This window comes from Calonectris borealis, chromosome 28 (assembly GCF_964195595.1).
Source record: "Calonectris borealis chromosome 28, bCalBor7.hap1.2, whole genome shotgun sequence".
NCBI lineage: Eukaryota > Metazoa > Chordata > Aves > Procellariiformes > Procellariidae > Calonectris > Calonectris borealis.
Window position 1 is genome coordinate 2,957,617 of NC_134339.1, and position 22,495 is coordinate 2,980,111.

General features: G+C 59.5%; 1 protein-coding gene across 1 annotated transcript in view; it reads right to left on the reverse strand.

Annotated features, from left to right (window-relative positions):
- Positions 1 to 3,873: 3,873 nt before the first annotated feature.
- Positions 3,874 to 22,495, reverse strand: part of ADAMTS10 (ADAM metallopeptidase with thrombospondin type 1 motif 10) — a 59,461-nt gene continuing 40,839 nt past the window's right edge. Inside the window, exons 13-25 of the mRNA XM_075175176.1 lie at positions 21,139 to 21,284; positions 20,656 to 20,719; positions 19,741 to 19,843; positions 12,907 to 13,040; positions 11,913 to 12,036; positions 11,286 to 11,366; positions 9,682 to 9,845; positions 9,104 to 9,230; positions 7,958 to 8,087; positions 7,462 to 7,666; positions 7,059 to 7,235; positions 6,174 to 6,330; positions 3,874 to 5,769 (exon numbers count right to left, since the gene is read on the reverse strand). Of these exons, the coding sequence (XP_075031277.1) occupies positions 5,660 to 5,769; positions 6,174 to 6,330; positions 7,059 to 7,235; positions 7,462 to 7,666; positions 7,958 to 8,087; positions 9,104 to 9,230; positions 9,682 to 9,845; positions 11,286 to 11,366; positions 11,913 to 12,036; positions 12,907 to 13,040; positions 19,741 to 19,843; positions 20,656 to 20,719; positions 21,139 to 21,284 (1,722 nt within the window). The 3' untranslated portion in view covers positions 3,874 to 5,659. The remainder of the gene's footprint in view (positions 5,770 to 6,173; positions 6,331 to 7,058; positions 7,236 to 7,461; positions 7,667 to 7,957; positions 8,088 to 9,103; positions 9,231 to 9,681; positions 9,846 to 11,285; positions 11,367 to 11,912; positions 12,037 to 12,906; positions 13,041 to 19,740; positions 19,844 to 20,655; positions 20,720 to 21,138; positions 21,285 to 22,495) is intronic.

The following is a 22,495-nucleotide window of genomic DNA, read 5'->3' on the forward strand; positions in this document are numbered from 1 at the left end:
TGAGGAAATATTTTGGCTACAAACGGGATGAAGTCATTTCAGAAAGACCATCGCTGGAGCTGTGTGGGGGATGAGAGCGGGGCTGCATGCAGGGGACCGCCACAGTGGTGTCCCCACCACGACTGCAGAGCCGGTGCTCCTGCACGCACACGGACCAGTCTTCATGCAACAGCCCCGGTGTGCAAACGCACCTGTGCAAGCCCCGGCTCATTGCGATGCTCCCTTCCAACCTGGTATTCTACCATTCTGTGATTTTACGGTACGAAGAAATAACAACGTCAGAATTTCAAGTCATGTCCCTGCTGCCGCGCGCTGCCCAGCTTCTCCCTCTCCCACCGCTCATTGCGATGGTACCGCAAGGCTGATCCCAGGTGGTGTGTGAAGGAGAGCGCCCGTCGCGCTGAGCCCCTCCGGCCCTACCCAAGACTCTGTCGGCGCGGGCCCAGCTCCTTGGCAGTGGCCAGCCCCCAAGGGAAAGCAGCCAAGAGGGGGCAAAGAAAACAGATATGCTGCGGTGGGAAGCCGGGGCCGGAGCACAGCTCTCCACCGCCACGTCCCCACTGTCCCCTGCAGTCCTGCCGTCCTGAGGTGGCCCCTGCGCTCCCCCAGCGTGGCAGTGGCAGAACCCACGGACTCGGGAACCGGCTCAGCCTGCCACTGCTGCAGCAAGTCCGTGCCGGCTCCACGTGCACGCAGAGCAAGGGCTGTCCATGCCCGGGAGCGCTCAGCCGCTGCCCAGCCCACCCCGGGGCTGCGCTCCCCTCTATCCGTCCTGCCGGCACCTGGCAGGACATCCAGCCCCATCGCCCTGGCAGGACACCCCTCCTTCTTGGTATCAGAGAGGGTTGAAGCCCAAGAGATAAGGGAGCGTGGGGAAAGCTGGGAGGTTTCCGGAGAAAGGAAAGGTCTGACACCATGTGGGGACAGCACTTGGACACTTTACTCTCAGAGATCCCATAACCACTTTTTTTTATTATTTTTTTTTCCTTACCCATCTATTGGCCTCTGCATTGCAGAGTAGAGGGTGCTGGCTGGAGCGCTCAGCCTCCCACCAGGGCCAAGGCTGGAAGAGAGAGGATATTGCCAAGCAGCGGGCTCTGGTCTGGAATTTATGGCAAATTCTGCAAATGCCAGGCTTGGGGCAGCCCACCAGCAGGCTGAGAGGCAGCACGGCTGTAAGGATTTGCTCTGATCACAGGCAGCCGTGGCTGGAGAAGGAAATTGGCCACATCAGAGCCAGTGGCTGCTTTACCTTCTGTTGACCAGAGAGGCAGTTCCTCGTCCAAGCACACGCGGGTGGCGGGAGGTGTGGAGAGTGGGTCCCAGCAGTGCGGGACCAGGCGGGGGCAGAGCAGCCTGCTCTTCCCAGGCAGGGCCTCTTTCCGGCCAGGCATCTGACAACCAAAGGGCCACGTGGTCAGCCATGCGCTTGGGCCGACATCACAATGGCCTCCTGATGTCACATACCACCGCCTCACTGCCCACTGTCCCCTGCCCCATAAAAAGGCAGCCCTGCCCCTGGCCACCACTCACTGCGCTGCTCGCGCCTGCAGCGCCAGCAATCGCAGCAGGATAGGAGCGGGGAAGCCTGAGGCAGCGATTGTCAGCTTCTGGGTGCTGCAGCCCAACACCCAACGCAGTGGCCAAATGCAGTCTCAGGGCAACGACAAGAGCTGCCCAACCAAAGAGGACATGTGGCAACTGTTTGGTTGGCAATCGAAAACTGCAGAGGACGGCACGGAACCCATAGTGGTCGACCTACCGGAAGACCAGGGGGAGCCCATGGAGGTCGACCCCGTGGCAGACCAGGAGGAGCCCATGGAGGTCGACGCAGTGGACTATAATGGGGAGCCCATGGAGGTCGACCCAGTGGAAGACCAGGAGGAGCCCGAGGAGGTCGACCCAGTGGATGATCAGGAGGAGGCCATGGAGGTCGATCCAGTGGACGATCAGGAGGAGGCCACAGAGGTCGACCCAGTGGACGATCAGGAGGAGCCCATGGAGGTCGACCCAGTGGCAGACCAGGAGGAGCCCGAGGAGGTCGACCCAGTGGACAATCAGGGGGAGCCCATGGAGGTCGATCCAGTGGCAGACCAGGAGGAGTCCATGGAGGTCGACCCAGTGGCAGACCAGGAGGAGCCCGAGGAGGTCGACCCAGTGGACAATCAGGAGGAGCCCATGGAGGTCGACCAAGTGGAAAACCAGGAGGAGCCCATGGAGGTCGACCCACTGGAAGACCAGGAGGAGCCCGAGGAGGTCGACCCAGTGGATGATCAGGAGGAGGCCACGGAGATCGACCCAGTGGACGAGCAGGAGGAGTCCACGGAGGTCGACCCAGTGGACGATCAGGAGGAGCCCATGGAGGTCGACCCAGTGGCAGACCAGGAGGAGCCCATGGAGGTCGACCCAGTGGACAATCAGGGAGAGCCCATGGAGGTCGACCCAGTGGAAGACGAGGAGGAGCCCATGGAGGTTGGCCCACTAGGCAATCAGGAGGAGCCCGAGGAGGTCGACCCAGTGGATGATCAGGAGGAGGCCACGGAGGTCGATCCAGTGGAAGACCAGGAGGAGTCCACGGAGGTCGACCCAGTGGACGATCAGGAGGAGTCCACAGAGGTCGACCCAGTGGCAGACCAGGAGGAGCCCATGGAGGTCGACCCAGTGGACAATCAGGGGGAGCCCATGGAGGTTGACCCACTGGAAGACCAGGAGGAGCCCATGGAGGTCGACCCAGTGGAAAAACAGGAGGAGCCCGCGGAGTTCATTCCAATTCCAGCAGACCTAGACAGGTACCGCAAGGCTGATCTCAGGCTACGCTTGAAGAAGGAAGCCCATCGTGCTGAGAGGGTCTGGCCCCACCCAAGACTCAATCGGCGTGGGCCCAGCTCCTCAGCAGTGGTCAGATATGCTGCGCCTCTCGCCAGCAGCGTTCGCCAAAGATGGAGGATCAAAGCGTTCCAGAAGTCTCTCCTCCTCAAATAAACCTGTCCTAACCTTGGCCTTGTGACACTTCCTGGGCAGCACCGGGGGGAATCGCTGCCACAAGAGGGGGCACCACTTTGTCGAGTTCTAGCACACAAGAGCAGGTCAGGGCCCTCAGCTTTTGAAACAGGGAACACGACGAAGCCTTGCGTTGGAAACTGCCTCTTTCTTCTTCTGAGTGCCAGCTCAGTCACTCGCAGGTTGGAATCACGGACTCCTGGAATGGTTTGGGTCGGAAGGGACCTTTAAGGGTCCTCGGGAACAACCCCCCTGCCGTGGGCAGGGACATCTTCAACCAGATCAGGTTGCTCAGAGTCCCGTCCAACCTCACCTGGAATGTTCCCGGGGATGGGGCATCCACCACCTCTCTGGGCAACCTGTGCCAGGGTTTCACCACCCTCAGCGTAAAAAATTTCCTCCTCATATCTAGTCTAAATCTCCCCTTTCAGTTTAAAACCATTCCCCCTTGCCCTGTCGCAACAGGCCCCGCTAAAGGGTCCGTCCATGAGACGTGGCGCAAACCTTTGTGCCAATCCCACGGGAACCAGCCCAAGGGATTCAGGGAAGCACCAGCGGTGTTTCAGACACGTAGTTCTTCAAACAACCCCCCCTAAAATCCCAAACCAGCGTTACCGGTAGGGGGTCTGCGTGCCCCTGGGGTGCACAGCCAACCCGCGAGGGGTCTGCCAAGGGGAAGCCTCTTCCTACGTGCCAGGCAGCAGCTCTGGGCGAATCTCCGCCTCCCCGACCCGCTCCGCTCCCTCGGGCTGCAGGGAAAACCCTCCCCTGCTGCCCCAACCCCTCCTTCAGCGCGAGCACCAGGAGCACCGTGGTGCGGGGCCGGCCGGAGCCCAGGCTTGCCGCTCCAGAAACAGGACTGGGACCAGAAGCTGCGCCCGCAATCGTAGCTACTCCTTTATTATAAATCATGCCGTTACGTCGCTCCTCCTCAGAGTTAGTATGTTAAACATTTTTCATTATACATATATCTATATAAAAAGGTGAAAACACCCCCTCCCCTCACCAAAATGTCAGAACGGAGCATGGCACCAGGAAGGAAGGCAAATGAAGGCCCGCTCGACAGCCCAACGGGATTTGCTGAGCACCAGAGAAGCTGCGATCGGCTGACGAGCGGCTAAAAATACAGATGGTAGAGTAACACGTGAGGGCTGGCAGGGCGGCGAGGTTTGCTCCGGGGAAAGAGGGCTGCCCGCCTCCCTGCACCGTACGGATGACCCCCAAGGGGAACAGAACATGGCTTTGGACCACATTTCCCATCGTTGTGATGCAGAAAGGCCCGAAAATAATAATAATGACGACATAAACGATAACAATAATGGTAACAAAAAGAACGTGCTTTGTAGATCGGATATTCAGGTCTCCTCCACAGGCTGTGGTGGCCCATGGAGAAGGCGCGTGTTGGCCCAGATTTGGCCAGGAGGAATTTCAAGCCTGCTCTTTTCCCATCACCGGAGGTCTCCTGGGGGCAGAGGAGGGAGTGGCACTGGGACCGGCACCCCGAGGCCACAGCGGCATGCAGCGAGGCTGCCTTTGGAGGCAAAGCACCTTTCGGAGGCAAAGCACCTTTGGAAGTAAAGCACCTTTGGAGGCAAAGCAGCCGCCGAGGCCGTGGCGTTCGCTGGGGAGGGCCCTGCCAGGACCAGGCAGACTGCTCCCGAGTCACGGCTTGGCAATGGGGACACCGACGAAGACACTTCTCGTCCTGCACCCTCCTTTCCTTTGCTTCCCGCAGCCCGGCACGTCCTTGACGCCCGTTAAGCGACTGCAAGCCCGAGCACGCCTCAGCCCTGACCTCAGCTCGTGCTTTGAGGTGTCTCTGGAATAAAACATGGTCATAATCGTGACAGGGGCTTTAAGGAAAAATAGGGGGACACCCCAATCAAAGGAGGTTGTTAAGAGAGTTTGAATAACCCCCCCTCCCAGTTAAACTGGTGTCACCGCTCCGCTCACTGAGTGACCTGCTCTCTGTCCCCTGCTGCAGGTCCCAAGCTGACGGGATGCAAACCAAGAGAACAAAATTCCTGCTCCAACCCCGCCCCCCACAGCAGCTCATCTTCCTCCGGCGCCTAGAAGCCACAAGCCACACTTGTCACCCGTAGCGCCTGAAACCTCCTCCCTGTCTCCCCTGCGATCCCCGAGGGAAAGGCAGCAGCTCCCGGTGCGCTCAGCCTCCCCGGGGACGCCCCGCTGCGGACCAGGGTGCCCCGCGATGCCCTGGGGACACGCGCACGGAACGGGACGAGGCAGGAGCGGGGCGAGTGGTGCCGCTTCGGTGGCTGTCTCGGCGCCGGCGGGACCTGGGTCCGCTACTAATAAATAACAACGTCAGAATTTCAAGTAATGTCCCTGCTGCCGCACTCTGCCCAGCTTCTCCCTCTCCCACCGCTCATCCACCGGCTCCTGTCGCACTGGGCCGTGGCGGTGTCTGCAGCGGCTGGCAGTGGTTTAACTGGGAACCTGCCATTGTGAAGCTCAGGGGCAAAGGGTGCGTGTCTTGGGGGACGGGTTTGGGTGACGCCGGCTCCCACTGGAAGCACGACCAGTGTCTGTGTTGGACCCAAGGGAGATTCCCGGGGCGGAGAGGAAGGGCACGGTTCGGCGGCCCTCCGGCGCAGCTTTTGCCTTCCAGTTTTCCCACGGGGGTCACGCTGTGTCCCTAGTGCCCCTGGCATGTTTTACAGCACATCTGTCGGAAGTAGGTCCGGCTGCAGAACTTGAACTTCAGGACGAGCGGGCAGTAGGCCACCTTGTTGACATCCTTGCACTCTGGATGGGCGACAGAGGGAAGCAGGGTTACAGCTGCCGCGGGGGTGAGGAGCTCCACGGGGGAATTCTAACCAGCCCCCTGCAAGCTCCCTTTTGCACCCCGATGCCCAGCTCCCAGAGGCTGTTTGCCAGCAAGCAGCAAGATGCAGCCGCGCTGAAGAAGCTACTGAGAACCTCACGATCAAAAGCCTCTCTTTGCCGAGGTGCAGTTACTTCATTTATCAGGGTCACGCATGCCAGTTTGGCCTGGGACCAGAGGGGACAGCATCAGGCCTCCCCACAAGAGCCTTACGCCGCAGCACAGCACCTAGAGCCCAAATCGGGCTGTGCTGGCTCCGGTGTCCCTGTACCGCGTGGTCCCCGAGGCTGGCAGTGCTCCTCCCCAGTCCCCCCATCTCCCTCACCTTCAGGGTTGTCCGTAGGTCCCGATTCGCACTTGGTCTCGCACTGCTGCATGCCAGGCGGCTGCAGGGTCTCCACGCAGTCGCTGGACGGCTGCCCGGTGTGAGCCAGGCACTGGACGGATCTTCTTTGCTGGCCAAGGCCACACTGCGCAGAGCACTGCCGGGAAACAGCACAGCACAGAGCTGTGGTGGCCACCATGGCTTCAATAACATGGGGGGAGAGGGCATGGCCAGGTCTTAGGAGGTGCAAAGGGTGCTGGATGCAGTCGTCCCTTCCCTCACCAGAAGCTGCAGGGACCTCACCGGCACGGCCGAGCGCTGCGGCCCCGCTTCCTGAAAAGCTCGGTCCGAACCCCCAGGACTCAGCGAGGGTCTCTGCATCCAGCCCTAAATCACCGGCCTTTCCCAGGCCTCCTGCACCCCCATGTCACCCGGCAGCTCAAGGGGTGTTAGAGGGAAGGGAGGACTGTCAGCATCGCCCTGCTACAGCACCGAGGGTTGGGCTGTGGCAGGTGGACCAGCGGTGGCCCCACTTGCAGGCGGTCCAGCCCACCTCTGCAGCCCATCACTCCCACGGCACTGCTCCCCATCCCTACTGGTCCTGCTGCCCCCCAGACACCCGTGGGGCCCTCTAACGACTTCTGTGGGGCCCTGCTAAGCCCGGGAGACTCCCTGGGTCAGCTGTGCGCTTGGGCCACCGTCACAATGGCCTCCTGAGCCAAGTGGGGGCAAAGAACACCGCCACGGAGTCCTGCTGGCCCCCAGACAGTTGTGGTGGCCACATTGGGTTCTGCTGGCAGGTAAAAGCCTCACGTACGCTAGGATTTGAGGGGCTGGAGAGACAGTCTTCTCCTTCAATAACTCCATGGAAAGGATTGTCCCTACCTCTCCCCACTCGCCAGTCACCCAGCGCGGCGGTGGGCAGCGCCGCAGGTTGCACCTCATGCTGGTGGGGGGCTTGGAGCCTTCGTAGCACTGGGAGGTGGGCAGCGTCGCGCTGTGGTCACCGCTTTTGCAGAGGACAATGCGGTGGCGAAAACCTGGCCCGCAGCTCGGGGTGCACTGCGAAGAGAGGAGACGCGCGGTCAGGATGTACGGCAAAGAGCAGAGAGGGGCGGCACTGCCTCTCCCCACCAGTGCTCCCACCTTGCCCTGTCTCCTGAGCTGCAAGACCATTTCCCACATGACGCTCGCCAGGGCCAGCAGCCATCACCGATGCTCTGGCCTCGTGATTGACGCTGTCCTCCTAAGGACCAGTGCCGTCAGAGAGGTGATGTTAAGCACTTACCTCAGACCAGTCCAGGGCGACCCACTCTGGAGGGCACGTCTGATTATTGCAAGGCTCAAGCATCTTTGGCCGTGGATAGGTGCAAGAAGCATCATCCAAGGTCTTCTCCTCGGTGGCAGAGATCTTGCGCTTGCAGAAGATGCTGCGTGTGCGGACGCCTTTGTTGCAACTTCGGCTGCATTCAGACCAGTTCCCAATCACCCAGCTGGAGACAGGTAAAACAGCAAAGCTTGCAAGGGGCACGGTGGTCCATGCTTGTTCCCATACTCCATGCTTGTTCCCATACTCCATGCTTGTTCCCATACTCCTGTATACAGCCCTATTCCTACTCTGGCCACAGCCTCCCAGGCAGCTCTGGTGGAACCACAGAGTTCCTCCACATCTCCCTTTCCACTTCAAAAGAGAGGCAAGGGCCAGCCAGGGAGGTGCTGGGACAATTTCTGAGGGACTGCGCCGGGTCCACCCACACTCCTGCTCTCCAAGCCATGTTACTCACGCTGGGGGGCACGGTTCGGTATTGCACGGCCTCTGTCGTTCTGGCATTTTGGTTTCAGGGCTACAGAAATGGTTGAAGACAGTTGAGCCGTCGGACTGTTTCTTGCATACCACAGACTGGATCTGGCTGCCTGCCAAGACAAAGAGGCAAGGGGGGAAAGAGAAGAGGACCCTGAGGCTGCAGCGCTGAGCCAGGCTGCAGGTACGAGCCCCACAGCTCTGCTCCCGCGTGGGCAATGTGACGGGGCAGCCGCTTGTCACTGCACCTCATCAAGCCTGAACCTTCTTCTCTCTTCATAACCAAGGCCTCCTTTTGCCTCTAACATCTCCAGGAAGGAATGGATGGGGTGAAGGGTCACCAGCCAGGGCAGTACCTGGCAGAGTTTGCAGAGGATGGAGGATCAAAGCATTCCAAGGACCTTGTCCTCAAATAAACCTGCTCTAACCCTGGCCTTGTGAGACTTTCTGGGCAGCACTGGGGGGAAGAGCTGGAACACGATGGGGCAACACTTTGGCGAGGACTAGCACGCAAGACCAGGTTAGGGCCCTTAGCTTGAAACAGGGAACACGATGAAGCCTTGCTTTGGAAACTGCCTCTCCCTTCTTAAAACAGGGAACACGATGAAGCCTTGCTTTGGAAACTGCCTCTCTCTTCTTAATACCAGCTCAGTCACCTGCAGCCAGGTTCTCCAGAGCCAGGAGACATGGCGCAAACCCTTGTGTCAATCCCCACGGGAACCAGCCCAAGGGGTTTAGGGAAGCATCAGCGGTGTTTCAGTTCACAGACGTAGATCTGAAGGCCAGAGGTGCTGTTGCGATGGGCTAACCTGTCCTGCATCGCACAAGTAAATGAATTTCAAGCATATAAGGCCACCTTCCGTCACCTCTACCACTTACACCGCGGTCCGGCCGAAGAACGGCATCCAGGTTGTTTGCCCTGACGCTCTGCCCGCAAGACCATGCTGCTGACACCAGCTTGCATGTAGCTGAGCGCAGGGCGGGAATATGTAGAAACCCCGAGAGCTCCTTTAGAGCAAAGCAGATGCTAATGTCCACGCGCTGTCTCACGTGGCGCAGACCCAGTGCGTGGGAGTCACGGGAGTGCAGACACGTGTCCCCCCCCAGCCGACAAGGGGTCAAACCTCACCCCCTGCACACAGCGCTGAGCACTTGGTCCACGGGGTGTAGTGCCAGGAGTACTGGTTCGAGGCGTCCCTGCCGATGGGTGCGTTGAACTTGTACCGGATCCCCTGCAGCTCTGTCCGCACAAGGACCTGCAGAGAAAGGCATCACTGAGGCATCAGTGCCGCCGAAGTCCAGCATGGTCATGACTGTCCGGACAGCATCCCACGACCTCAGCGCGCTCTCTAACATCCAGGGCAGCTGACATCTCCTCCCCTTCCCTTTCCAGTCCCTTCCAGTATTGACATGGCAGCCACCAGTGATGACAGTGGTGCAGCCACGAAGGTGACACGATCAAAGACCAAGCTCCTGTGCGCTTACAGGTCGAATTGTTCCAAAGCCTGGCAGATTAGGGAGAGAGACCTGAGAGTTTAGCCCAGTTGACCTCTGGGCTCTCTGGGACCTCTGATCTCTGCGCCCCTTTACTCCAGACAGCGAGGACAGGGGCTGATTAGCTCCAATCCCCATGTAGTCACGGCAAGGTCTCCTTAGCCCAGACCAGGCCCATACCAGGTGGGGGTATGAAGGAACCATGTTACCAACCATGACAAAGAGGGTGACGTTGGTGGGTCCCAAGGCCTCCAGGGACTCAGGCTCCTCTGGGGATCTCCTGTAGTGGAACGTTGTGCCTGCGATGTCAAAGCGCCGCGGGGGGTCGATGGAGAGCTTCCCGTTGATGTAATACTCGCCGTTCTCCCCTCTCAGCGCTGCAAGGACAGGGGAGCAAGGGTTAGCAGAAAGGCTGAACGCACCCGTACCCAGCTTCGGCCAGGCGCTTCTCATCTGCCAGGTTCAGAGCACTGCTACAACGGAGGGTAAATCATCAGCCTCATTTTACAGGGAGGGAATAGGTGGGGCAAATAAAGTAGGTGCCTGGGTCAGGGTCACACAGAAAGTCACTAGCCAAGGTGGGACTAATGTACCCATCATCTTGTCTCAGCCAGCCCGCCACCTCGCTATGGAAGGATGATGCTGTGGGGAGCTCAGCCAGCTGCCCGGGGTGGTGACGGGGACCCTTGGCAGTGTGACAAGCTGTGGCCATGAAGCCAGGCTCAAATCCAACTGTGCAACCTGGGTCTTGGCTGCTGGGGCTGCTGGAGGAAGCTGGTCCCCAGAAGCGCGGCTGTGGTTGCCCAAGCGAGTCACTAGAGGGAGATCGGCTCGCTTGCTCGCTCCTGCTTGCATTCCCACGCTCTCCCTGCTTGCTCTCTGCCACCAACACCGCTCTGGTGCCCAGCTCTGTGTCACTCCTGCCCTCGCTGCTGGCAATGACTTCATTGCCATGATGCTCTGGAGCAGGGAGGATGCTCCGTACTGATGAGGATGGAGGATGCTCCCTCCCCTCTCACTGGGGTACAGGATAGATCCTGGAGCAGGAGAGACTGGTGGCACCAGTTGACGGAGATACGAGCTTGGGCTGTGCCTCCAGTGCACAGAAATCCCGTTTGGATGGACACGACGAGTCCCCAGCATACCTGGGGCAGGGAGGGATGTTGGCATCCCCGCACCCAGCAAAGGGAGCTGGCCTGGAGGGCTGCTGCCAGGAGAGCCCCCCTGTGACCTCCCACTGGTGCCGGCATCTGGGCAGGCTCCTGCGGAGGCACCAGGCAGCAAGCCAGCAGTGAGTGCCCCTGCCCACCTCTCTCCGATCACTGTCCATCGCTTGGAGGACAGAAAGAGAAGACGAGGGGAAAGAAAAAAGCCCATTGTAAAAACCAGCCAGAGTCTGGCTGGAAAATTAAGCCCAAGGAAAATCTGAGCAGGTCTATTTTTAATCCTCAGCCCAACATGCTGGCGGAAGGGGGGATGCCAAGGAGCCGCAGCCAGCGCCAGGAACGGCGGGGTGTGGGATTTGCTCAGGGTTACGCTGCTGAACAGTGAGCGCGGGACGGAGGCAGTGCCGCAGCGAGACAGGGGCTGTGTGCGCCACACTGACACGGCCCACGCTGGCCTGGGACATGCCACCCTGCCAGCAGGCCCTGCTGCCTTCCTCTGCCCCCAGCCCCACGCTGGGACCCCCAACCCCATCCTCTGCTGCAGCGGGAGGTTTTTTGTGCTGGGCTTTTAACGCGCCCCATTAACTGGAGGGAAATGGCAGCCCAAGGGGTGTCTGGCTGGGATTTCTGTGTCCCCCAGCCCCATCTCACCTAGGTAGTTGATGGAGAGGTTCAGCTCCCGGATGTCAATGTGGACGGAGCCCTTGGGAATCTGGATCACCTCCTCGTAACCTGTGAGACAACCCAGGGCCGGTGAGCAGCAATGCTCAGCCTCTGAGCCCGGAGCCAACCCTGCCCTGAGCTGGTTGTGTGTGCCACCCCGTGACCCGCGGGTTAAACACCTAACGAGATGCTGGCAGTGCAGGGGTGTTCGTTCAGCCACCCACTGCGATTAAACGGAAAAAGCACTATGGCCCGCCAGGACAGTGGCTTGCTTGCTTTGCAGTGCGGGCTCTTGTGGTGGGACTGGCCGTGCTGGGGAGGTGCTGTGGAGCTGGGATCTCCATGGGCACCTCCACAGCCTGGCTCGAGGGCAGCGTAAGCTAGGGAGCAGGGAAGGAGCTTGGCGCTCCGGGCCAGGGACTTGGGTGCTGGGTCACGGCTTGGTCAGTGAACAGGAGCGATCTGCTCCCTGCTTGCAGCCTGGTCCTACCCTTTGGGGTGTTTCTCTGGGATATGTCCCTGCCTGTCCTGCGCATCCCCAGGAGCAGGTGAAGCCGAGGAGAGACTCGAGGGTGGGTGACGCCGGCTGCGCTGGCCAGGCCACTTGCTCCCTACCTCCCTCCGGCAGGGACTGGTTGAAGACGCCCTCCACGGTCTCACAGGAGCTGCCATCTCCCCCACACACGCGACACTTGTCCTCCTTTGAATCAGAGCCCAGGACACGGTCACAGCCCACGTGCTGGAGGAAGGAGCAGCAGGGAATTACCTGTCCTGGTGGGGCTTTGTCCTCCCCACACCTGCCCTGCAGCACCCCGGGGAGCGGGGAACTCCCCTGGGTTCCACCTCACTCCCTTCCATTGCACCGTACACCAGGCAGCGCTCAGTAACATCACCCCTGCCCAGTCCCATCTTTCTGCCACCCCTCTCCAGGGATAGCCCTGGGGGGCTCTGTCCAAGGCTGGGGGGCGCAGGCAGAAATCCCACGGCTGCAGGACCAGGCGGAGGTTAGGGTGCCTGCGTTGAGCTGGTAGAGCTGCAGCAGCCCAAGGAGAGCCGTGTCCCTGCAGCACCGGCATCGCGGTAGCGAGCCCACGTGAAGCCGCCGGCTCTGCCCCGCTGCCACAGTACGTGGGCTAGCAAGCGGGTCACCAGCATGGCTGTGGCTAGCTACGGTGCAATGCCCCTTTTGTTCCACGGTATGTTCAGCCCCATGGAGACAAAGAGATCCCAGAGACACAGGAAGGGAGACAGACACAAGGAGCCTGTCTGCCTGCCTGCTGGGGGACATTCGCCACTCCCACAGGGCTTTCTTATAATTAAACTTTTATAGCCCTCCAGATCCCATTTCAAGGGAAATATCAAGTGCCTGGGACTACACGGGGTGTAAACGCAGAGACCCGTTGGTAACACAGGCCAGTGTGGCACCCGGTGCATGGAGAGCGGACGGGCACAAGCCCAGAGGTGGATGTTCTCGTGCTCCTGCAGATGAACCGGGTGCCCGGACAGAGGGACGCCCATGTCCATGGGGGCATGTGGAGGGCAGCGCTCCCCTGCCCAGGGGTCTGCCCTTGCCTCCCCATCCCGAGCCTGCCCCAGACCCCGGCAGCACCTTGCACTCCCCATTGACGCAGATGTCGTTGGAGTCCTGCCGGCACGGTGTCCCGTCCACCACGGCTGCGGCTCGTTCCGTGTAGAAGTTGAACCCCTCGGCCAGGCAGTTGAGGGAACAGGCTTTCACACCCCCTGGGAAAGAAGCAGAGGTTCAAACGATGCCACCAAGGAGAGAGAAGAAAGATGTGGAGAGCCAGACCTGGATAACGGCTGCCTTACCCTCGCCCCCCCCCACATCTCCATCCTGCGCCTGGCCCACTGCAGAGCTCCAGGTGCCCAGGAGGGTGTCCCCACCGAGCAGAGGGACCCACGGAGGGACCCAGGCACCCTCCTTATTGATCAGGACCGAGTCAAGCCCCTTGAACCGGACACTGACACATGGTGAGACACTGTCCCTTCTGCACAGCCTGGGAAACACGGGCTTTATGTGACGGGGAAGGAAACAAACTGACTTGTTCTTATCTGGTGTCGGTCACTCCTGGGTCTCCTGGCACTTTACAAGGGCTGTCGACACCCTTGTGCCCATTTTACAGACAGGGAAACTGAGGCAGCAGCTCTTAAGCGACTTGTCCAGGGTTTTTCAGCTACTAGCCCAGAGCAACCAAGTTTTTCAGCTCCTAGACCAATTACTAGGCCAGAGCAACCATTTCTTTCTGTTCAAGGCTGGTGGATACCGAGTCCTTCACAGCAAAGACGACGACAGCAGCATGAGGACGAAGGGGAAGGATGTTATAGCTAAAATACCTGCTTCCCAACACCCCTTACCAAAACACCGTCTAAGGAACAGAGGCTGGATATCTGGATATTGGCTTACGGTGCCTGGGAGCAGGACCTGGGACCAGTTATGGAAGGAGACACCTGAGCAAAGCAGTTTCCTGCCTCCCGTCATTGGATTTTATCAAACGCTGGTGGAGATCGCGGCATCTGCTGCCTTTACTGAGCATCCCAAGGAGACCCAACAGCCTGCATGACCCTGGCAGAGGGGTGCATGCCTGAGCTGTGGCAGTTCACTCCTGCAGGCACCAGCAACAGTTGTGAGCCATGTGCCAGAGCTGGGAAGCACCTAGGTTGGGAGCAACCGAAACGTGCAAAACTTGCAACTCGATACAGCACATCAAATGGGCAGATGGAGGGGAGGGGTGGCCCAGCTGTGCCTGAGAGCACCCAAACGCAGCTGGGGGGAAGAAAGAGTAAAGCTGGGAGAGGGAGGAACAGGAGGAGACACGAGAGGGGAATTCAGCAGCTTGGAGGCAGGCTGTCGAGCAGGATGCCTGGGCAAGCCCCTAGAGAAGGCACTCGATCAACCCTCCTTCTGGAGAGCCAACCCCCTCCGCAGCGCCCCGGGCTCTCCCCCGCCTGGCGAGGGAGGTCCAGGGCCACCGAGGGGGACGGCGCAGGCATGACCCCGAAAACTCACAGCCATCCAACCACGGCATGCCTGGACCCCACGTCTGTCCAGCCAGACCTCAGGTGCAAAACATCGCCAGCACGGTAAGAAAACACGAGTCATGAGGGACCGACGCTTGCTGCGGGATCTCCCAGTTTGGAGAGGCCGTGCCAGCGAGCCCCGCCGACAATCGCACACCCCGCGCATGGAACTGTCTCACCAGCCTGGGAGAGGGGCTTGTGCTGGCCCTTCCTGAGACACATCTCAGGAGCATCTCTCCTGCCGGTGGCCTCGCTCCCGGCAGCGCAGCGGCGCGCTCCGACGGCTGCGTGGGACCCTTCGTCCCTGCCCGCGTGCAGCTCCCCAGGGCCGCGCTCTCTCCTGCCGTCGCTGGAGTGCAGGCAGGCCACGCAATGAAGCAGGGCTGAGAAACAGCCAGAAACTTGGGCTTTTGTTTCCGGGCTCTCAGATGGGTTCGCTAAGTTATTCACATGCACTGCCTATTCCCTTCCTTGTCTCCAGCTGCAAGGAAAAGCGAGACCCACGCAGACACCTTGCTACAGTTCCCTGGTGGGCGGCTAACCCCTGCCACAGCCTGGTTCTGCTTCTCTGCCAGCCCTGGCTCCATTTTAGTAGCTCCAAATCAGCTGCGTGATCTTCCTTTCTATCGTAACTCCTCACCGCTGCTGCCCTGTGCCCAGGCTGGTGCCCAGCAGCCCCGAGCGTAATGGTCAGAGCCTCGAAAGAGGAGCTCGTGGGGAAAACTGGAATGAAAAATATAACAAGCCGGAGGAAAAAAAAAAAAAAAAAAAGAAAGAAAAGAGAGACAATAAAAGATCAGGGATTGGCGGCATGAGGCTAAATTTCTTCCTTTGCCTTAAGTGCCCTGACTTTGTTATAGGGCTGCAAAAATGCTGCGAGTGCATGAACTCAGCTGATGGCAGAGCCGGGGGTGTTCATGGGGGTTTCCTCATTGGCCTCCCCTTGCTGGAGCCCAGGAGGCTTCATGCACGCACACATGGGTGCATGCACGCTTAAATCCCTAACAATTCAACCGAGGTGAGATCAGCAGAGAGGGAGGAAAGCGCGTGGAAGAGAGCAAGCCCTCCATGCTGGGACAGTTGCCCTGGTTCCAGCCTGTCACTGGCGAAGACCCATCGCTGCCGATGCGGGCCCTGTATCCCGGTGGCTCCGAGCATCTCGTGTCTGCAGAGGGAGCCTGGGAAGCAGCCGCTGAGCAGGGAAACTCGGCACCCATCACCTTCCTGCCTGCAAGAGCTGACAGCGGGTGCTGGACTTGGGGGGTCTGTGCACAGAGCTGGGACTTGGGGTCCTGTGTCTGCCACCCAGCTGCTGCTCCACGTGGGACAGATCCCTGCTGGCTCTCCTCATCTGGCCACTTAGGAAAGGCTTGCAGACGGGGGATTTCTGCCCTTAAAAGAAAAAGTCTTAGGGAAGAGAAATGGGGAGAGGGAGAATGAAGGAGGAAGGGGGAGGAGAGAAGGAGGACCCTGCATTGGCATCTGCATCTTGACTGCGGCTGCTCCAACGAGCCAGCTGGGCCACCTGAGCTCAGGACCAGTCCCCAACACACCCTCCCTGGTGACAATTTCCAGGCAGGATTTGCCCTTGGCAGCCAGGTCACCCTCCCAGCGATCAGAGGAAAGGGGGGCTGGTATCACTGCCCAGCGTCTGTCAGAACTGGACTCTCCTCAGCACTCGGCCAGCCAAGAGGTACTCGGGTGGTCTGGCCATCACCTTGTCCTTGTTAAGGTGGTTCCTTAAAAAGGCACCTTTCGAAAGCCCTAGACCAGTGTCAACCCTGTGTCCCCACATTCCTGGAGATGGGAATTAAGGACCATATTTTCACCAGCAACCAGGATCCAGCCCCTCCTCTCTCAGCGTCTGAACGGTTTGCTGGGAGCTGCGCTTTTTGGGGTGGGAGCAAGGCAGTGCTCTGCGTCCTCCCAGCTGGCTCACTGCTGTCCAGAGATACCCTCATCCGCAGGAAGGAGGAATCCTCAACGCAAGCCCCATGGGGCATTTGGCAGCAGAAGGGCAGGGAAGGCTCTGCAGTGCCCGTTGTCACCCGTGCAAGGTGGGTTCCACCACCACGGGAGAAGAGCCCGCTTCCACAGAATGAGTGGGACCCTCTCAGCCTGCCCGCTGCCTGGTCAATGTTACTAATTGACCGGGAAACGAGCAGCAGACAAAACTACAACCCCGAAGAGCACAGGGTCTGCCATAAATACTGTGCAGGTCCCCAGGCCCCTGCCCCCCGAAAGGTGAACCCTCCAACCATGGGCCGCAGAGAGCTGCCCGCCCTTCGCTTTGGGCTGAGTAGTCCAAGGTCAGCAACAGCCAAGTCTGGGTACTCCTTTTAATCTTTAATATAGCTATTGAAATAGAATAGAATAGAATATTTTCAGTTGGCTACGCGGTGCCTCAGAGGATGTTTTGTTCCTCCTGCCTGCCCTGTCCCATTCCATAGAGGAATTAAAGCGCATTACAATTTATGACGAGCAATCTCCTGTTTTCCGCAAGCCCCTGCTCCTCCCCATCTCTCTCCCAGCCCCGTGAGCGGCTCCACTCTCCCTTGGCTCTTGCATCCGCCAAGAGCAAAATGAATAACTAAGCAAATAAAGCAAAATAAACAAACAATTAAAGCCGCATTCCACGAGGTATCTGCTGACTGTTGAGCTCCGAAAGGCTGAGCTCAGCGCTTCTCGCTGGGGCTGTGTCTTGCGATCCCGGGGTCTGGGCTCCAGGATCGTTATAAATCACCGCCAGGAAAACACGCCGTACCGGCCCCGCGCAAAACCCGACCTCAACTTGCCAGCGACCCGGCGGCTGGCGTCAGGCTTTCAGCAGGTGGCTCCTTCCCTTCCCAAATTCCCTGCGGGATCGGTGCCCTCCCCCACCAGTGGGGTACTCCTTGTCTTCAGGACATTTCCCCAAACCGACGTGAGGCCAGCGTCTGACAGGCAAACGGCACAAGCACCCCTGCACCACCGCACCTTTCGGCAAGGGAGCGGCTCAAGGGTGCGGTGCCGAAGAGCAGGGGAAGAGGCTCAGCAGAGGGCCAGGGTGGTGAACGGCTCCCCAAGCGGGGACACGTGCCCAAAAGCAACCTAAAGAGCAGATATGCTACCAGCTGGAGGGCAGAACGTCCAGGGATGAGGCTGCCAACAAGGATGGATCCTGGGCGACTGCTTGTGCCAGTGAGGAGGGAGGGATTGACACCCACCACCCCAGAGCTCTCTGGGCACCACTGCAAGAGCCCAGGAGGGAGTAAGGGAGATGATGGCCAGCCCTCATTGCCTCCCCGATGCTGGGGTAGGGATGCCTGCTAGCTCAGGGGCTGCAGGGGGACAACGTGGGTCCTGAGAGCAAAACACCCGCGGCAAGGGGAAGACAAGAGGGGGCTGTTCCCCGGGGGTCTGATCTACGACGTGGAGAGGGTGAAGGTGCAAGGGACCCTCCCCGCCTCCCCCACAGATGTACCTCTGACACCCAAACGACACCAAGGATCACAAAATCCCACAGACAAGTGAAGATGCAAGTACTCGTGCTGCTGAAGTCATAGTCATAGAATCACAGAGGGGTTTGGCTTGGAAGAGACCTTCAAAGACCATCTAGTTCCTGCCATGGGCAGGGACACCTTCCACTAGGTCAGGTTGCTCAAAGCCCCATCCAGCCTGACCTTGAACACTTCTAGGGACGAGGCATCCACAACTTCTCTGGGCACCTTGTTCCAGGGTCTCACTACCCTCATTGTACACCGTTTCTTCCTTATGCCCACTCTAAACCTACCCTCTTTCCATTTAAGACTGTTGCCCCTTCTCCTGTCTCTACAGGACTTGGTAAAAAGTCTCTCTCCACCTTTCTTATAAGCCCCCTTCATGTATTGAATGGCTGCAATCAGGTCTCCCCAAGCCTGACAGAGCGCCCAAACTCGGGCAAAGAAGTTCATAGGTGGAGGGGAACAGTGGTGACACCTTACCACCTCCACGGTCCCAACTGATCTGAGGATCCAGCGTGGACAGCCCACGCCATGAAGAGCTGATCCTCTAATCCCGGCTGACAGCTCCCAGGCAGGTGGGTGCCAGCACACACGGTTTCTCGAGAGCTGGGAGACGGGCGCTCCCTCGGCCAGGGGCTTGGCTCCCGGAACAGGCTGAGGAGCTGCAGCTTCCAGCACCTCTCTACTCATGTGAATGGGCCTCAGTTTCCCTACCTGGGCCACCGCAGAGGAAGACAGTGATACCCTTGGACACTGAATAAACAAAACATAACTGCTAAACAGTACCATTACCCACAGCCAACCTGGAGAGCTGAGGCAGGGAGCTCCCACATCCCTTCAAGACACGATCGTGCCAATGCTCACAGCCTCCTGGGAAGGGGACAGCTTTCATCGCCTTATTTTATGGAAGAAGGAGCTGAAGCAGAGAGAGAGGAAGGGGCTTTTTTTGAAAGCCAAGGCAAAAATCTGTGTCAGAGCCAGATTACAATTCAAGGGCCAATGTTCAACTGGCCGACAGTCCCCTGCCCTCAAACCACTGGGCCACGCCTGGGGAAGAGAGAGGTCCGAGCTCGGGCAGATCCAGCCTGCGGGGCTGTCTTCCACCTTGGCATCCATTGGGGTCTTTGTGTGACTTACTGCTTTGCAATTTTATTACATTTTTATTGATCCATCCCCTGCAGCCTCAGCACATCTGCTCCAGCTGCAGGAGCCCCGCTGGGAGGTGTGCTTATTTACACAGCTGCGAAGGATTTCCCCAGTCAAGTTCATTAACTACATGAAGGAGACGCGCTGTTCTTTCTCATTATTAAGAGATTTCTGCCACAGAGGCCTCCTCCCGCCCCCTCTCCTCGCTAGACAATTCTGCAGGCCACGGGAGGACTGACCTTGGGAAGAGGGGAGTGCTGCTCTTTGGAGGACCCACCAGTTCACCCCCCTTCTGCCCGTGCAGGAACTGGAAGCTTTATCTGCCTGCGCAGGGAGGGCTGCCCTGGTTTCTCCCCATCAGGTACCAGAGACTAGCAACTCCCTTCTCTTGTCTGTCTTCCTCTTTGCCCGCTCAGCAGTTAAGGAAACAGACTCAGGGAAAGAAGTTAAACAGCTCTGATGCTGCTGGAATTGTTTCGGAGAGCAAGGAAGTTAAAGAGCAATTGGACAGGGAGAAGTGACTCAGGGCACGGCAGGACCGTCGTGGGCAGCCGCACGTCGATCCACAGACACACGAGGGAGAAGCAGCGCACCCCACGGACACAGAGCGGGCAGCCTGAGGGACCTGGGCCAGCAGAGATGGTGACTAACTGCCCACCAGACCACTTGGGCCATGAGACCTGTCCCTGCAGAGAACGGAGGAGAGCAAAGCCCTGCACGGCCCTGGTCCAGCTCTGCCTGAGCCAAGGGATGCTCAGCCCAGCCCCAGCACTCACCTCCACGGTACGTCTTCCAGGTGTAGTACTTCCCTCGGAAGGGGACGTTATCGAATTCGGCACACTGCAGCTCTCGGAAGTCCTGGGAGCCCGGCGGGCAGTCCTGCGGCCACACAGCCAGCGATCAGCATGTTGGTGGGGCAGGAGCTGCTACAGGGCTCCCAGCTGCGACTAACACCAGCCCTTCTAGGAGAGGGACACCAGCCCTGGCAACTGGACGCTTACAGTATGGCAGGAGCATCCTTCCTGCAAAGCTAAACGCTATTTGAAGACTAAGGGCACGAGCCATTGGGCCCCAGCTGGTCTGTCTGCAGATGCAACGCTTGCTTTTACGAGCAATCCTTTAAAAGCTAGGGGAGGCAATGGGGAGCCATCCATTTTCCTCCTGTGGATGTTAAAGCTACCATTTCCCAGGTCCAAAGCTTCATTGAGCTTCCCTGCAGCACAGTTATTTCTCTTTGCTCCCCTTGAGGTTTAACCCCCCCCAGCCCTGGGAAGCGGGGTGCTACGGCGCGTTTCGTGAGCTCCTTTCACCTGACCAGGCCTGCACTTGCAGCGTGTGAGAGGCAACGGCTGTCATGTCAGTGCTGGAAGCCTCTGATCTCTCCCCCTTTTCCTCGTTATCTTTTCAGGCCCCTTCTTGATGCCGAAGCCCCGCAGGTACATACCTCCACCCACCCTCTGAGCCAGCTCGCAGCCGGTGCAGGCATGCATCGTCCTGCTCGGCTTTCCCCGTCGCAGGATTGCTGCCGGCACAGCGTGGCTCACCCCCACCCAGTGCCGCCGCCTCCTCCCGCGGGTCCCACAGCTGCATGTAACGCCCCACAGCCGTGCTGCAACGCAGCGCTGCCTGCCCCACCAGCAGAGCCCTGCTAGCCCACCACCGCTCCCCTCCCCGAGCCCACCGGTACTCACGTCGGTGTTGCAGGACCGGTACCGCTTCCGCTCTCCCAGGCAGTACTTCCCTCCGATCGTGGGCCTGCCAAACCGGGAACGAGACGGGAGAACCAGCTCAGGGCAGCGAACCACGTTTGTGGCAGGCGGCTGCCCCAACCTTGCAGGAGCACCGCGGTTTTTCCCAACCCTGCACCACTGCAAGGACGGATCCTGCCCGGAGGGGCTATTGCAGCAGCGCAGCCCCCCAGCAGACTTCACACGCTCAGCTGCAAGCGCACTGTGGAGTCGTCCAAGTGGTTTTGGGTCTGTGGCTGCAGACCCAACAGCAAAGGCAAAAGCGCCGAGCTGCTGTGAAAGCAGGACACGGGATTTGCCGAGAGCCTCCCGGGAACAGCGCAGAGCTGCACAGGCCCCGGCTGCTCCCTCCCCACTGACCCGAACAGCGACGGCGTGCACCCAGGACAGGGCCACGCCGAGACGGCCGCACGCGCGTACACCTACCGCGGGCTGTCGCAGTGGCGAACGGATGACGATACGCCTCCACCGCACGTCCTGCTGCACTCTCCCCAGGACGACCAGGCTCCCCAGGCACCATCCACGCCCTCCGGTCGGGTGCCAAAAGGCACACACTCCCTCTTGTAGCACCACTGGGGAAAGACAGAGCTTCAAACACCCTGAGCAGAATCTCCTCCTCCCAGGGCGCTCCCCAGCCTCCATCGGACATGGCAGCCAGTTCAGAGCTGGGATCTGGCTTGATCCTGTGAAATCTGAACTCGGAGCTGCACTGGCCTCGGAGTCAAGCTCTCCACCGCAGAGGGCATTCGCCTCTCCGCAGGCACCCTCTCCTCCGAGTCACAGCGTCACCATTTCTGCACGCTGCGTACTCGGGGTTCACAGGGATGCTGGGACCGGTGCCCCCACTCCCAACCCCTGGTGCACCATCCCATGGGGCAGGCGGCCCCTACTTCTCCTCTAAAAGGGTCCCGGGCACCTGGGTCAATCAGGGTGACACACGTTGTGAGCAGGTACACATCAGGGCACGCACCCCACCGCCTATAAAAGTGCAGTGAGTCCCAGGTGGGACTTGGACGGGAGCTGCTGCTCCTGGGGGGCATGGACACCTCCACCGCCAGCTGTGTCATTGTTCTGCCAAGGATCCCTAAAGAATCGGCCTGTCTCCATCCTGTCGGTGACAGATGCTCACGTAAACTTGCCTATGAAATATTTCCTTCGGACCTGGAAAACGTCCCGCAGTCCCTGGAGTCAACAGTGACGCAAGGAGCGGGACACTGCCAGAGCCGCTGCTGTTCTCCGGGCACGGTGCCGGACACCATGCCTCGGGAGCTGAGATAATCCCAGGAAGGAAGAAACCGCTGTGCATTCGTTCCAGGGGCTGATAACCCACCCTGGAGCTGCTGGCACAGCCTCTCCCAGCTCCCGAGCCAGGCTCTCCATGGGCAGCGAAAAATGAACCATGGCCTCCCAGGACACTCAGCTAGCGACCTCCTTGCACACCAGCGCCTTTCCAAAGGTGCGATCCCATGCAGAGGAGATGCTCTGCAGGCACAGCCTTTCTGGTGCCCCGGCTGATGCTCCAGACTGGAGGTACTGGGGCTGCTGCTTTTGCAGGAAGGATCCAGGAGCCTGCCCAGCCCCTGCAAACCCCTCCACGTGCTCAGGGCTCCCGAGAGCATCCGTGGTGGGCTCTGTCCTTGTGCCCTGGCTGCTGGGAGCAGACCCTGGCTCGTCCTCCTGCGGTAAGCACGGACACGTGCCGGCTGCAGGACCAGATAGGAGTTGCGGGCATGCCGGGAGGGAGGATGCATAATGAAAGGCATCCTCACAGGGTGCGCTGACC